At 32.9% G+C, this 15,207-nt stretch overlaps 2 protein-coding genes, 1 long non-coding RNA gene and 1 pseudogene across 3 annotated transcripts; 3 read left to right on the forward strand and 1 right to left on the reverse strand.

The window, feature by feature from the left end:
- The first annotated feature begins 378 nt into the window (after positions 1 to 378).
- LOC149518518 (uncharacterized) lies at positions 379 to 2,174 on the forward strand. Its single transcript, XR_016342972.1, has 2 exons — positions 379 to 926; positions 1,089 to 2,174. It is a non-coding gene; the product is annotated as an uncharacterized LOC149518518 (long non-coding RNA).
- Positions 1,429 to 2,370, forward strand: LOC149518519 (uncharacterized). Its single transcript, XM_089761584.1, has 3 exons — positions 1,429 to 1,867; positions 1,956 to 2,103; positions 2,196 to 2,370. The coding sequence occupies exons 1-3, from the start codon at positions 1,429 to 1,431 to the stop codon at positions 2,368 to 2,370; spliced, it is 762 nt and encodes a 253-aa protein (XP_089617710.1).
- A 662-nt stretch (positions 2,371 to 3,032) lies between these two features.
- LOC111286030 (transmembrane 9 superfamily member 11 pseudogene) lies at positions 3,033 to 5,372 on the reverse strand (annotated as a pseudogene).
- A 1,936-nt stretch (positions 5,373 to 7,308) lies between these two features.
- Positions 7,309 to 10,023, forward strand: LOC149518520 (uncharacterized). The gene is made up of 5 exons (XM_089763355.1): positions 7,309 to 8,266; positions 8,397 to 8,488; positions 9,038 to 9,488; positions 9,574 to 9,665; positions 9,749 to 10,023. Exons 3-4 carry the CDS (start codon positions 9,040 to 9,042, stop codon positions 9,662 to 9,664), a joined length of 540 nt encoding a protein of 179 aa, XP_089619481.1. The 5' UTR covers positions 7,309 to 8,266; positions 8,397 to 8,488; positions 9,038 to 9,039; the 3' UTR covers position 9,665; positions 9,749 to 10,023.
- The last annotated feature ends 5,184 nt before the right edge of the window (positions 10,024 to 15,207 follow it).

Consider the following 15,207-nt stretch of genomic DNA (forward strand, 5'->3'; position numbering starts at 1 on the left):
AAATTAAAAATAAGTTTTTTTTTATTAAAGTTATTTTAATAAAGTAAAGGTTGCAGCCGCGTTTTGAAAGCCTAACAACAGCACTTTTTTTTTTTGGCCAATTAATAGCAATTTCGGCTTTATATCAACTGCAGCTTTATATCATGCCAATGTCAATATCAAGATGTTAACTTTATGTCACTATTATTTTATATCAATTTTTATTAAAATTATTTTAATAAACAAGATTTTTTAATTAAAATTATTTTATTAATTTGTTTGTAATCATTTCAGAAAGAAATTGCCTATTCCTTTCGTAATTTATCCATTTATTTTTTGCAGTAGTAGAAAGAACAGAATCCGATCTATAAATAATTCCCTCACTTTTTGGATATCCTTGAGCTGCAAAGTGATATTCTTGCGCTTTACTGCATTAGCAAGGGCTGTCAATGACCATGGACGCGATTGCGGATTTTGTTATGGACATGGGAATTGACAACGTTTTAGATGGAACTGACAACGTTTTAGATGTAGAGAACCAAAACAACTAAACGGTAGAGGAAAACAGTGGTACCCAGATTCATCCTGTTGTTGAGCTTTCTTTAGAAGAAAAGCATGTCCTATGCACACATTATCCTATAGGTAGAGTCACCCTGCATGTGTGGAAAGATGAGAGAGGCTCAAACCCAGGACTGTCTCTATAGGACAATCACGGGTTTCGAAGACATGGAAGCTCAAAAGTTGAAGGTCCTTGACCGTATGTTAAAAGAAATGGCGGAGAAGACCTCTCTAGCCTACTTGGTGCCATGAAAGTACTGGAGAAGAAGACTAGATATTGCTACTTAAAGGACTTCAGCAGAATCAACAGCGATGACTTCGTGCAGATGATGTTGGTAGATGGTAGATACATAATTGAGCTTTTCCGCCTGAATGCGAAAGTGAATGAGGTAGTTATCGATAGATTATGTTCTTTCCAAAGTTCTACTTTCTTGTGGTCTAATTCTTGTTGAGTTAAGATGAGTAAGCGATTTTAGTTGCAATTTTTTTACTTGGATTACGTTTCTCGGTACATTTATAATGTTGTAAGATTGCTATATGTGGGCATGCAGGGGAAGCAGGTGAATGATCCCATCTTTGCTACGGTGGGTTGTTCCTTATCTGCGTCAAGATTTATCGATGATAGAAAACCAGCTTCCTTTGTTCGTGCTCCATGAAATTTTGAGGCTTACTACATATGGTGAAGAAGATGGAAGTTCCCTGAATAGGCTTGCTCTTCAATTTTTTTGAACATCTAAGGCCTGGTAAGGTAAAACGGCAATAGAAAGTTCTAAAATTGAAGGCAATTATCAACATCTGCTCGCTTTGTTTCAGTCTAGCTTCGTTTCCAATGATTATCATCCAGAACCTGCTTTGAGGACAAGTTTGAATAAAAAATACGGTGATCTCCCCATGAAAGGTTGGATCTGTAATGCTGAAAGACTAAAACACGCGAGCCTAAAACTCAAAAATAAGTCCGGTAACCTTTTAGACATAGAGCTTCGGAATTCACAGCTGAAAGTTCCTACGTTATTCATAGGTGACAGCACCAAGCTTGCTCCGAGAAATTTGTTGGCCTATGAACAATGTAATAGCTATGTTGCACCTTACTTCATATCCCTTGTTTTATTTTTCTATAGCCTTATCGATACACAGAAAGATGTTGAGTTACTCCGAAGGGCAGGTATTATCAAAGGAGAACAAACAAGTGATGAAGAAGTGGTGGCTCTGTTTAGCAGTCTTTCCAAGGAATCAGATTTTGATCTCGATGACTGCTGCATAAGTAAGCAAATTGAAGATATCAATCGTCACTGTCAAATATTTTGGGCCCCACTTCTCACATTTGCTCATCGTATGTTCACTAGAATTAACTTCTTTAATATATTCGCTGGTATATTCGCTAGTATCTTGGCGTTCTTGCTGGTTTTGGGGTTGGTTAGATAAGCTTTCGCCCTTTCCACCTGCCTGCCATCTGCTCCTGTTAGCTCAATTCTCAAGGAGAATGAATGATCCATCTACCTTTAAAACTCCTGAAAATCATATAATATATGGAATGGTTTTGACATCTGTAGTCAGTCAGTCTTCCTTGTTATCAGCAGAATTATTTCTATCGTTGATTATTTGTTTAATGCAAGCTGCAACAAGTAATTGTACTCCTTAAGTCTCTGGCAAACATTCAGCAGCACAAATCTTGCAAAGCCTGTATGGGAACTGATCAAATTGCCAACTATTAGCCAAAATGCAAAATCAATTATGATAGCAGGCATGCCCGTATGTGACAGTCCTTGCGAACCTCCAATCCCTGCCATCTGCTCCTTCAGGCTTAGTGCAAATCAACTTTCGCTCATGCTATGAAGCTAAAACTTAGGCTTGTGACTGTAATTTCTTTTAATTTGAGACTGTACAAACGATTAATTATTGGTAATTTACAAATTCAGATGTGAATACCAGCAGTACGCATCCGTGATTACTTTGATGCAAATCCTTTCATAAAGAGGCACAACAATTCCGTAATGCAAGAAGAGTTTGTCTCAGTTTTCGATAACTGCGTCAAGAAGGTTAATTAGGTTTGATGCAAGTGCAACCGAGCAAATTAAATCATGTTGTTACAATTGGGAGGGTATCAAAATTTCAAAACCAACGGAGCTGACCAAGAAGTAAGAACACCATGTCGATTAGCTTTTGATTCTGATATTAAAATTAATGCTTGAAAGTTACGGTTTCCAAAAAATTTATGACCTAATGTCTTAAATACGCGTAAGGATAGATTAGAAATTTAAAAAAACCCATCAACGTCTTTGTAGTACTGTTCACGGGAAATAATCGTATATTAAGAAGTTAAAAGCATTTTTTTGATTTAAAACTGGTGGAAGAATGGACAGAAAAGTACAAAAAAGAACAAAAGAAAAGCGCGGGGAACTGTGCTCATTGCAGTCCTACTGAAAATAACGAAGAAAATAGTATGAGTATCACAAGGAAATTTACCAGCACAACCTAAATTGGTCCACAATACATCAAATGCAAATAAAGACTCGTATTACATTATCATGCATCACAGACATCTAATAAAAAGAATTAAGCAATGCTGGGCGAAATTATTGTTATTACATTTACTAAAGTTTCCTAAAACAATAAAGCTCATAGTAACAAGTAACAGATGATTGACTAACATAAGGGTTGAATTCTTTTCCCCCGAGCATCTTCAATTACCAATTACCTTTTCAAAGTGCCAATTTTTGTGTTTGGAGAAGCTTCTTCAGTCCAGCTATACTTAAGAGAATAAATAATGCACAAACCAGAAAGAAGCAAGGAATCCAATAGTGCCTGTTGCAAACATGATTGGAAGAACCATGAAGAGAGAATACCCCAAGTACAGAGTAGCAGAGACAGGTCCGCTCAAACTCTTAAGATCAAATATGAGATAGTTTATGGAGTACAAGAAGATGTAGATGGCAACTGAACCAGAAGCAAAGAAGGATTTCCACCACCATTTCCAGTCTTCCACACAGAGATGCATGTAAGTTAACACCAAGGATACTTCAGCGCAAACCACAACAAGTAGGACCAGAACAATCAACAGAAACCCAAAGACATAGTAAACTCGCCCCATCCAGATGCTAGACATGATGTAGAAAAGCTCGATGAAAAGGGTACCAAAAGGCAGAGTCCCAGAACCAAGAACTAACAACCACGATGGATACTTTTGAGCTGGAATTTCCCGAGGCATCTTGTTGGTTCGAACAGGGTATTCAATATGAGGTGCCTTAGCCCCAATGTATCCACCAACTAGGGTCAGTGGAACCGAGATACAGAACCAAAGTAAAAGTAGAATAACAAAGAGTGAAAATGGAATTGCTCCTGTGCTGTGACTTCCCCACAACAGGAAATTCAAAGCGGTTAGAATAAAAAAGGCAATACCAGGGAAGAAACAAGCAGCCTTCATTGCAACAGAAACCCATTCTTTGTCATTGCCACAGCCAATTGTTCTCCAAAGACGAACCGCAACATAGCCAGCTGCAATACCAAGAATCATGTAGAAAAATAGCATACCTGTAATAAGAGTTCCACGGGACGCTGGTGACATAAATCCTAGAGCAGCAAACAAGATTGTCACAACTGCCATCCCAAGGATCTGAACTCCATCCCCAACCATAATACACAAAAGAGTGGGGTTGGATGGGGCACGGAAACATCTCCAACAACTAGCTTCCAACCAGATAACTCCTCATTCATCTGTGCTTGGGCCTCCTTGACTAGTTCCTCATACCCAGTCAGATCCCGCCTAATGGTCCTTGAGAAGATCACAAGGACTATACCAGAGAGGAAAGTGATCACCATAAGAGAATTCAGGATCGAGAACCAACGGACTTTGGATCCCTCCATCTTCAAATAAGCATCCCAACGTGATGACCACTCGATATCACTCTCCTCAAAAGCAACCTCGTAGGTGAAGGCAATCGGCTCGCCTTCCTTGACGGGCATTGACACGGTAGCCGACTTGCATTCGATTGGGGATGGGTACTTTTCATACATTTTCAAGTTCTTAACCAAGTTACCATTATGAATGACACTGCAAGGAACCACCTCAAACCCAACAACCATATACCCAGGCACATTCGATCCCCCATTGCCAATAGTAGGGACAACCTCAGCATCCCCAGTTCCCATCACACGTGCCACATTCGCTTCCTCATACTTATGAACAAGCACCTTAAATTTTAAATGATTAAAGACATAATACACATCCTGAACCTTAACCCCAACAGGATATCCGTTCCACCTCAATATAAAGCCCTCTTCGCTAACATACCTTATCGCAGGCAACTTATCGAGAATCAAGTTAACCTGATACATCTCATCAATCCTCTTCTTCAACAACTCAAAATCATCAGCCGATAGCATATCGGAATGACACAAGAAGATCTCGGTCTCATTAGTGTACATCTTAAACTTATATGGTGAGTTCTCGATCCGATCTCCTATGAGAAGCTCACCAAGATTCTCAGCACTATCCTTAATACCCTCCATAGGCTTACAAAAGGGTAAACTATAATAGCTAAAGGGCATCACTGTGTCAATGGAAGTTAGGGAATTCACTTTGACAGATAAAGGGTCCCCAACCACATATTTGTTAGGGAAACTACCAGGCAGATATCCAGATTGAAATATCAAGCAAATTGTCAATACCCAGATCCCAAAATTACCCATTGAATTCAAATTTTGTCAGAACTGGAAAACCCAGATCGAGAAGGAGTTTATAAGCAAAGATTTTGGTGAATTTCGATATGGGTTTTGAGTAAACAAAGGGTTATAGAAAAAATCTAGCAGTAAGAAATTATGTAAAGGAAGAATGGATCTGACTGACCCTTGTAAGGAGAATTAGAAATGCCTGAGAGAAAGAATCTAAGTCTCTATTTGAAGTCCGAACATAGACGTTTTCATATTGTTGTTTTTTTCTTTTCAAACCAACTGAAATTTCGAGAGAAAGAAGGTAACAACGGAAAGCACGATAAGGGTCCATCTAAGAGTCTCTATGAAGAAATTTGAAGTCCAAACATAGAGGTCTTCAAATTATTTGTTTTTTCTTTTCAAACCAACTGAAATTTCGAGAGAAAGAAGTTAGCAACGAAAGCACCATAAGGTGTCTATCTAAAAGTCTCTGAAGAAATTTGAAATCCAAGAGATCTTCAACTTATTGTTTTTTTAATTTAAAACCAACGGTTGAGAGAAAGAAAGTAGCAACGTGTTGATGGTGTTTTCTTAGGTCTTAGCTAAGAGAAAGGAAATGAGGTTTGATGGAAATACAGCTGTAACCTGTACTAGAAAGTCCGGTTGGAGGGTATTAGAGTTGTTGCTTTGAGATGCCTTTTGACGCTCAAATTAGTGTGTCGTTTGTGGGCAGGGTTAGTAAGTACGGTAAGATAAGAAAGATGAAAAAAATAATAAAGTGTGTAAGAAAAGTTATTTTAGAAAGAGATTTAGCTTTTTCCTTTATGCTATGTGCCCGATTCTCTTTTATCTCTTGTGTGACACAAAAATGATTTGATTGAAACGATAATTAAAAAAATATGTGTGGAGTTTATTAAAGATTTATGTGAACGAATATCAATTATAATGAATAATTTCAAACAAACATGAATTATATTTAATAATATTAAAATGATATTTAATGATTGAGAACAAGTTAACAGCCTCTTATTTAATTTCGAAATGATTGTCTCGATAAGTGTAACCTCGAGCAAGCCCTTCTTTTGGTAGATGGCTATATGTCTCCTTAAAGCAGGTGACTGACTATTTGGGAGCGCCTTGCCTAGGCGACGTAACGGTCTTGGTGCGTTGATTGAGCCCTAGCTGTTGACCAATCGCTTTAGGTATAACAATTGTCCTCCGATTCAAAGGGGATTATAAAATGACCGTCTTCAAATCATTATCCAAAGCCTGGGAAGAGAAGACAAACAGGATTGGACAACAGTGCTTTGGCAAGTATGGTTTGATGATGTGTCCTGCTGAGGAGGACATGAGCGTCTTTGGTGAGTAGTTGTGCTAAAGTATTCCTGTGAAAGAAGCAGATGCTTAGGGTGAGCTCTTTATTGCTAACGTGTCATGCTAGAGAGCAATGAATGATTGTCTTTGGACAAGTTGAAGAATTGGTAGAATCACAAGGACTGAGGACCTAGAAAAATTTTTTATACTTATCATTGGAGCGCGCGTGATCAGGACACGTCTGATGAGGCGGTATGTTGTACCAACCGGCTCTTTTGAGGTAAGCATAGGGACAGGCCACATGTTATGTTTTGAGTGGAAGATTGTCAAATAGATTAAATGGGTGCATTTTTTCAGAGTGCACCGCTTTTAGGAGGGAATTATGTGTTTATTTGACAAGTGGTATCCGAATGTACTCTACAAAGGGTATTGGTTTTTTATTCTTTCAGGGTTATTTGAAACGATTTAGATAGATAGTGTTCTAAAAGCGTCGTTTCGTCTTCCAATCTTTTTTGAATTGGGGTAGTTTCATGTTTGCCCTTTGACTGAATATAAATAAAGTGACTTGGGAATTTTTTGAACCGTCATTTGTGCCATTTGCTTTCTGAAAGGGTATTATTTTCGTACTTCTTGCCTGTTCGCTGTCTTCGCATACTTCCAGAGTGTTTTTCTAGGTAACGCTTTTGCGTTTTTGTTTTGTTTAATACCTACATTTGTATTCTTGGGAAAAGTTGGGTTATGGTGTGAGAGAGGCATATCGTATTTGAAAGTTCTGATAATAAAAGGGATAGTAAGGTTTCGACTACCCGTGCCAGTGGTCGAGATAAGGGGAAGATATTAAGAGGGTCCCTGAAAAGGCTGGTGATAGCGAATTAAGGGGCCGCCATGGCTAAAGAAGTCAGGCTGGTAGTAGTTGCGGCGGCGACATAATGATAGGGGAGAGAGGAATTTTTCAGACTGACGAAGACGGTCTCGTCGTTGAGCAAAGGAGAGAGAGATGGGATAAAAGGAAAGGTGTGGTTGTGGAGGAGCCTACGGGGCCCAAGGATTTACCACCTAGTTGCTAGCCGGCTGATCGTCATCCTTGTCGCACTACCCGTGCGATGATGGATCGCGAGTTGGACCGTTCGTTATTCAACTACAAAAATCCTAGTATGAGATTTCTTTACCTCAAGTAGGATTCATTGTAAGTCGAGTGAGGCCATTAGAGAAAATGGCAGGGTTCTTCCTACATAATTTTCGCTACGGGTTCCATCTGCCTTTGAACTCTTTCTTCCACCTTTTATTGGGTGTGCTCAATGAAGTTGCTAATCAATTCGCACCAACCATTTGGGTTATTTTAGTAACATATTTGATTTATTGTAAAATAGAGAAATGGATGCCCTCGGTGAATGTCCTTCAGGGGATGTACTTTTTGTGGGCGCAGGACAGAACAATTATAGTGGACTTGCTTTCTAATGTTCATACTTATCCCGATCAGTTTGTGGTAGCATACCTCAAGATGGAAGGAATGAGGTTTCCTTTCAAGATTAGGTGGTCGAATGCCAGCCGTTTGGTGAGAGAATTGCCTGAGTTGAGTGGTGATAAGATAAACAGGTGCAGGCACTGAAGAAAGTGAAGCTCTTTTATAAGGAATTGGCCACTGTTGAAAATGTTTGTGCCTATTGTGCTGTAATCATGGCTACCATTGTTAATAAGAAGTTTACTGAGAGGAAGACTCAAGAGAAAGGTAAAGCCCAGGATAAAGGTGCAGAGGCCGATCTGAAAGGTCAGAGATGTTAGTTGTATTGTTAAATTATTGATTCTGTGATTGTGTTTGTGTTTGTGTTTGTGATGCTGAAACTGTTATGTTTGTTGAGTTACACTATTTGTATTGTGACTATTGTTGTCTCTTGCAGTGAAGAGAATGGCTGTGAAAGGAAAGAGTTCCGATAAGCCAGAGGCTCATCCAATGGGCTCTCGTGTTCTGGCTGCGGAGCAAGTTTCGAAGGTTGTTTTTACTTCGGTTACTGTATCTCCTGTAACAGTACCTGTATCACGCGTTCAAACTTAAGTTCTGATTTGTATAGTTTTAAGATCTGAACATATATTTATTGACGTTTCGAATCAGTCTATCTGTCATTATTCACATTTTTGTAAGAAATTATTCGTTTTGATCACTTTTATCTCATAATTTTATCTTACAAAATATATTTAAAAAAAAAATGATACGAACTTTTTTATACCCAATAACTTTTTTTTGTATGTTTGACGTGAGATTTAAAGTTCTTTTTTAGATCACCTGCCTCATCTCCTTTATTGTCCACTCTTGTACCACCTATTTCTGTGTTAGTTCTTGTATCGCCAATCCGTGCACCAACTTTTATATCTAAGGTTGAGGAGGCGGAGGGAATTAAGGGATGAAGCGTGGGAGGGAGATTAATAGAAGGGGTAGTGCGGCGTGCCAAATGGCTATGTCCTCTCTGAAGTTTATTCCTGTTTTCGTGACTGACTAGAATGTTCATGGACTGATTCTAATTTTTGCTTCTTTGTTTTGTAGAAATGGATCTTACTTTCAAGCTTCGTATGGTCCTTCGTCAAAAAAGACAAAAGACCAAAAGGTTTTCAGTTGCTAGTCCACCTTCTACCAAGAGACCTATAATTAGAGGCTTTGGTTCATCCATGCCCGTCCTACCTCCTCCACCTCCTGTTCTTTTTACTTCGAATGTTGCTCCAACTGTTGCCAAGAGTCCTCTGCTCCTAGTGGAAGTGTCTGTTTGTCCCTCAATGAAGGTTCCTATTAGTTCATCGTCTGCTGCCCTAGTAGTTTCTACTGTTATGGCTCCTACGTCTACTCTAAATTCCAGTTCCGTTCTAGTTTCTCTGCCTCCGTCATTGATGACTGATGCTACTTCCATGACTCTAGAGGATGGGTCGGCTAATTTAATGGCAGAACAATTCGAGGCAGGTTTTAGAATACATGCTCTACTTTTCAGATACACTGTCGAGAGGTTGGACAAAGTAGTTTCTACGAATCTTGCTGTTGTGTTTGAGAGGCCTAGGACTTTGTTACCTACTGACGCCTCTTGTGTGTAGGTTGTTACCAGTTTGTCCAATTCTACTAAATGTAGGGTCCAGCAGTTCCCGTTGCTCTGTAATGCAAAAAAAAACTCTCCCTGGTTGTTAAGGTAATACTCGTGTTATTGAAGTAATGTTGGTTATTGTCTCTAGTTCAGGGGCTAACTTTTTGCTATTGTCACGCTTTATGTAGTCTTTAGCCACCGAAGTGGGTATTTATGAGCAGGTTAAGGAGCTAGTAGGTCGTTTGAATTCTCAGAGGGAAGAGTTGTTGGCGTAGCGTCAAAGGATTGTCAATCTAACTATGTTGGTGGGGGAAAGGGACCGTTCCATTGAGGGTCTTGAGACTCATAATGCTTCCTTGATAAGGGAGATGGACACGATGAAGGCTAGAATGAGGGAGGCCACAAGAAAAGCTTCAGCCTTTGACCAACTCCTGAATACCATTCTTGCCCGCTTTAACGATATAAAAGAAGAAAGGGAAAAATTAAAAGCAGAACATATAGAGGCTATGGCTCGGGTGGACCTGGCAGAAAAGAGAAAGGAGAAGGCATCTACTAAAAACAAGCAGGCATTAGAAGAAAGTAGACGAGCCTTAGTTAAGAAAGGTCAAGCCATGGCAGATAGAGATAAGGTGCTCGCCCGTACGTCGTAAGAGCTTGCCAAACTGAAAGCTAAACTAGAAAATGAGAAAGCAGAGTCTTCTAAGAGAGCTAAAGAATAAGATGTTGAGTGTACAATGGTGCGCATGCGACGACTCGAAAGTCAATTTTCAGGCTCACGGGACTGTAAGATTAGATATGGACTCATTCAGTATTTTAAATTAGTTTAATTTTCACGATTTATATTTTTATAAGATATTATTTAATTTTTTTTAATTTTATAATTTTATCTCATAAAAAATATCTTACAAGTTTAAAAGTAGTATGAATTCTTATATCTCATAATCAATTTTAATATACAACTGATGTGATATTTATAGCTTTTTTCTAGGATCGTGACATTTTTTGTGGCACATCGTTAATAACCTAAAGTTAGTTTTGATATTATTTGTTATGGGTTGAGATCAACCTCTAAGTTTGTGTGACTTTAAGATTCGAATATAGATTCATTCGATATCTCAGATCGATTTAATTATCATGATTCACATCCTTACAAGATATTATTCGTTTCGATTCTCTTTTGATTTTATGATTTTATTTCACAAAAAATATCTCATAAATTAAAAGTAACGTGAACTCTTATATCTTATTATCAATTTTAATACACAATTGATGTGAAATTTATGATTCTTTTTTAAAACTGTGACAGTATTCTCAGAGAGCTAAAAAATAATATGCTGAGTGGACAATGGTGTGCATGAATGTTGGGTTGCAGTATAGATCGTCCACACTGTATCAAGTGAAGCATCACATGGGACCCTTAGATTTATAAGGAATAGACTTCGCAGAACTGAAGGAGCCTTCAGAGTGCTTTGACGTGGAGTATATCGAGGATCTATCTCGTCTAAAGGGATTAGGGGCCTCCATGAGGTTGTCTACGAAGCCAAATGTTTTTGCTGCAAGTCCAGATTTGAATGTTATTCCTGTCCCTACCGATGATGGTGAGGCATCAACACAATGGAAAGCATGATAAGAGGTCTTATACGATTGACGTTATGCATTTTTTTTGCTAAAAAATGGATGATCGACACCGTATTGAGAGGTTTTTTCTCCCTTCTTGATTTCTTGTTTGTGCTTCTTTTTCTTTTTTTTTTTCTTCTAAATGCATCACACTTTTTACTTTTCATAACTTTTTTAAATAAAATTATTTAATTACCATTCTCACAAGTTTTTGGATATTTATTTAATAAAATATAAAACTTACCAAAAATAAATTTTTTAAAAATTTTATAACTTTTCATAAATTCATTTTCGTAAAAAAATTTATAAAACTTTTAAGGAAAATTATAAAAAGGGATTTTGTTAAAGATTTTTATTAATTGATGTAATAAAAATTATTGTTAAAAAATAATAAATTTTAAATTAATAAAGGAGTTAATTTTATTATTTTAACTTTAAAGAAAGAATAAAATCTTATAATTTGAAATTTTTTGAAACTATACAAATAATACAATTGAATATTATACAATTTTGTTAAAATCTAATATATTAACTAAACAAATTCATCATAATAAATAGATGGAGAGAGTTCACCAAAAAGTTCAATTTAGTTAAAACTATTAAAAAATTTTAATAGTTGATATCAAGAAAAAATATTTATTAAAAAAGTAATAATAAAATTTAAATTTATAAAAATTTACATATACTATTTTATCAAGAAAAAATATTTAATAATAACTTTTTATTACACTAATTAATAAAAATTTTTAATAATTTTTTTTTGTATTTTCTCTTATAATTTTAATTTTCAACTTTCAAAAACATGAATATTCGAAAAGTAACAAAAGTTCAAAAAATTAAAAAAATTTAAAGAAATTCTAAAACTTTTCTAAAATTTCTAAAATAACTTTTTTTAAAAAAAAAAAATTAAAAATTCAAAAAAATTGAAAACTTTAAATAAAAAGTCTAAGAAATTCTAAAAATTTTTCAAAAAAATAAAAAATAACAATTTTTAAAAATAATAAAAATTTTAAAAAACCTATAAAAATTATAAAAATTTTTTAAAAATTCTAACAATTTTCAAATATTCGAAAATAATTTTAAAAAACTTATAAAATTTTCAAAAAATTAAAAATTTAAAAATTTAAAATTTCTATAACTTTTAAAAATTTTAAAATATTAAAATATAAAAAATTATAAAATTATAAAAAATTCAACAAAATTCTAGAAAATTTTTAAAAATTCAAAAAAGAATTAAGGAAACTTAAAATTTTTCAAAAAATTACAAATTTTAAAAAATCCAAAAATTTTAAGAGTTTTTTTTTTATTTTTAAGCTTTTTTATTTTTTTAATTTTAAAGAATATTAAAATTTTTTGAAATTATCTAATTTTTCAAAAAATTTTAATAGTTTTTAGATTTTTTTTTTTCAATTTTTGTATATTCTTTAAAACTTGAATAAAATTTAATTTTATAAATTTTAACTTTTTGGAATTCTTTTCTATTTTTAAAAAAAAATTGTTGAATTTTAAAAATTTTTAAAATTATGATAATTTCTGTAATTGAGAAAAATATTTCTTATTTTTAATTTTTATAAGTTTTTAAGATTTTTTTTAATTTTTTAAAAATTTTTTAGAAATTTTTAAAATGTTTAAATTTTTTAAAAATTAAAAAAAAAGAGAATATTTTAATATTTTTGAGAATTTTTTTAATATAAAAAATTCAAATTTGTGTATTATTGTCATATTTCACAAAAAAAATTTTATTCAAATTTGTGTATTATTGTTTTATTTCACAGAAAATTTGTGTATCACAATTAATATCGGTGTGAAAATGCAAAATATAATTTTTTTATTTTGTTAAACCCATATATAATTATTATTAAAAATTTAAATTATATCACATTCATATTCTTTTTTGCATCTTATTCGTATAGTAATTATTAATTTAGAGTTGTCTCTTCATTTTTTTTTTGTTGAGAGCATCTTATCTACAATTTTTTTACTATAATATTATAATTGTTCAATTACAATAAGAAATTATATAAAAGTCCACCATTTATAAGTTATAGTTTTATATAAAATTTTGATGGTTTTTATATAATTCTGAATCATAATTGGTTAATTGTATTACAATCATTGTAGGTGATATACTCTCTTTCTAATTGGTCAGTTTCATATTAAATATTTGTAAAATAAAAAAATTATCGTGTTACAATTCTTGTCCACATGCCAAACATGAAATTATTTTTTTGTTTTTGTTAAATTCATATTCTATTTTTAGTAAAACTTTAAATCATGTTATTTTTATAATTTTTTTCATATTATATTATTTTTATAACATTTTTTGGTCTAGTGGCTAAAGAGACTTTATAAAGATAGAGAGGTTATAGTTTCGAATCAGGATCTTTTTCTCCTTTCTTTTTTTTAAGGGCTATAACATCCCTTGAACAAAAAAAAAAGAGTTTGAATTTTCTCAACCCAATATTAAAAATTTTTTATATTTCTTTTTCGATAGTTTTTTAGTAGATTATTAAGCATTATTATTTTAAACTTATATAAAGATATAAAAATAAAAACTTTTGATAAAAAAAAAAGGCAGTTGTCCTACATATATGACCTAAATTTTTATACGTGGATAACCTAAATTAATTCCATGTGTCTCCTAAATTAATTTGTTTAACTAAATTTCATTGAATTAATTACCTCTATTATCTTCTAAATACATGATAAATTTATCTATTCTGACTTGTTTATTTTTAAAAGATATTAATTGTTCAAACTAAATCAAATAAACCTAAAATCATTCTAATTTGATGATAAAAAAATTATGCTAATTTAATATAAATATATAAATGATAAGATCTCTAATAAAAAAGAAATTCTCTTATTTGAATCATATAATTTTCTATATTTGGATAGTTCTTGCATCACTAAATATATTTCAAATTCAAAACAAAAATTGAAATTAAATAAATTGCAAATATTTATTTTCTTTTATGTCAACATACACTAAATATCCATATTTAATTTATTAACTAATTTGTCTCCTAATCACTATTATAAGTATTGAAAGTTTGTAGCTTTTGCCTACCATTCTTTTTTTTTTTTTAATAAGAGAAAAATATAAAATCTCTTCTTTTTTTTTCTTCTAATAGTTTTATGTGTGTAAAATTTTAACATTAATGGTAAAAGAATGGTGAATACATAAAACTCTCATTCTATAGTAATCTTAGTATTAAAAATTCATGCAATTTTTTTTTTTATTTTTCTTTCTTTAGTTCTTTTTATATAATTTCATGTCTCTACTTTTTTTATGGTGGAAAAAGAATTTTACTAATTATTTTAGAAAATGAATTTACGTATTATATTGTATAAGAAATGTGATTATATATTGTTGAGGTTGAGATTATTTATTTAATTTTTTTAAAAATAGTAATTAGAGTAAGGCTGTTTAAGACAACTTTGAATGCATTGAATATTTTTACTTTAATTTAAATGCTCGTATCAAAATTACTTTTTTGAAAGTTTCATGTTCAAAACCAAAATATTTTTCAAAAGTTTCAAATTTAACTTATAGTTTCTTATTATTGATTGTTCTTATTAGTTTAAAATTTTTATTATTTTTTCTTTTAGAGGGTAATAATTTTTTTAATTTTTTTGTTATAGCTAAACTTTTAAAACTTAAAATATCAATGACCCAAAATATCGACAATGATGAATGTTTAACCACAAAATACTTTTACTTAAATACAAAGTGATCATGAAAATTTAATTAATTGAAATATTATAATGAAAAAGATGAAAACCTCGTATATTGAACGGGTCAAACGCTTTTTTTTTTTTTTTGAATAACTTTTAGTCTTTGCTCTTTTGAAAAAGATCTTGCTCTAAAATAAATATAAATAATTTAATAAAATATTGTTTTAATTAGGTTAATTACTATAATTATTCATCACATAAAACCCCAAATACATTTTTTTAGTTACTAGTTTTAAAGTAAAATGAAAATAGTAAAAATTACAAGAGGCCACAAATTTTCTTTGGTCCAAGT

Source organism: Durio zibethinus, chromosome 6 (genome assembly GCF_047325235.1).
Source record: "Durio zibethinus cultivar Kanyao isolate XHJ-2024 chromosome 6, ASM4732523v1, whole genome shotgun sequence".
Taxonomy (NCBI): Eukaryota; Viridiplantae; Streptophyta; class Magnoliopsida; order Malvales; family Malvaceae; genus Durio; species Durio zibethinus.

What these genes read in the sequence shown, in the direction of transcription:
- LOC149518519 (XM_089761584.1), top strand. Translation starts at nt 1,429, where the DNA reads ATGAAAGGTTGGATCTGTAATGCTGAAAGACTAAAACACGCGAGCCTA. An exon ending in ACTTCTCACATTTGCTCATC is followed by an intron (nt 1,868 to 1,955) that starts GTATGTTCACTA and finishes GGGGTTGGTTAG; the next exon opens with ATAAGCTTTCGCCCTTTCCA. An exon ending in GTAGTCAGTCAGTCTTCCTT is followed by an intron (nt 2,104 to 2,195) that starts GTTATCAGCAGA and finishes GCAAACATTCAG; the next exon opens with CAGCACAAATCTTGCAAAGC.
- LOC149518520 (XM_089763355.1), top strand. Translation starts at nt 9,040, where the DNA reads ATGGATCTTACTTTCAAGCTTCGTATGGTCCTTCGTCAAAAAAGACAA. An exon ending in TTCAGATACACTGTCGAGAG is followed by an intron (nt 9,489 to 9,573) that starts GTTGGACAAAGT and finishes TCTTGTGTGTAG; the next exon opens with GTTGTTACCAGTTTGTCCAA.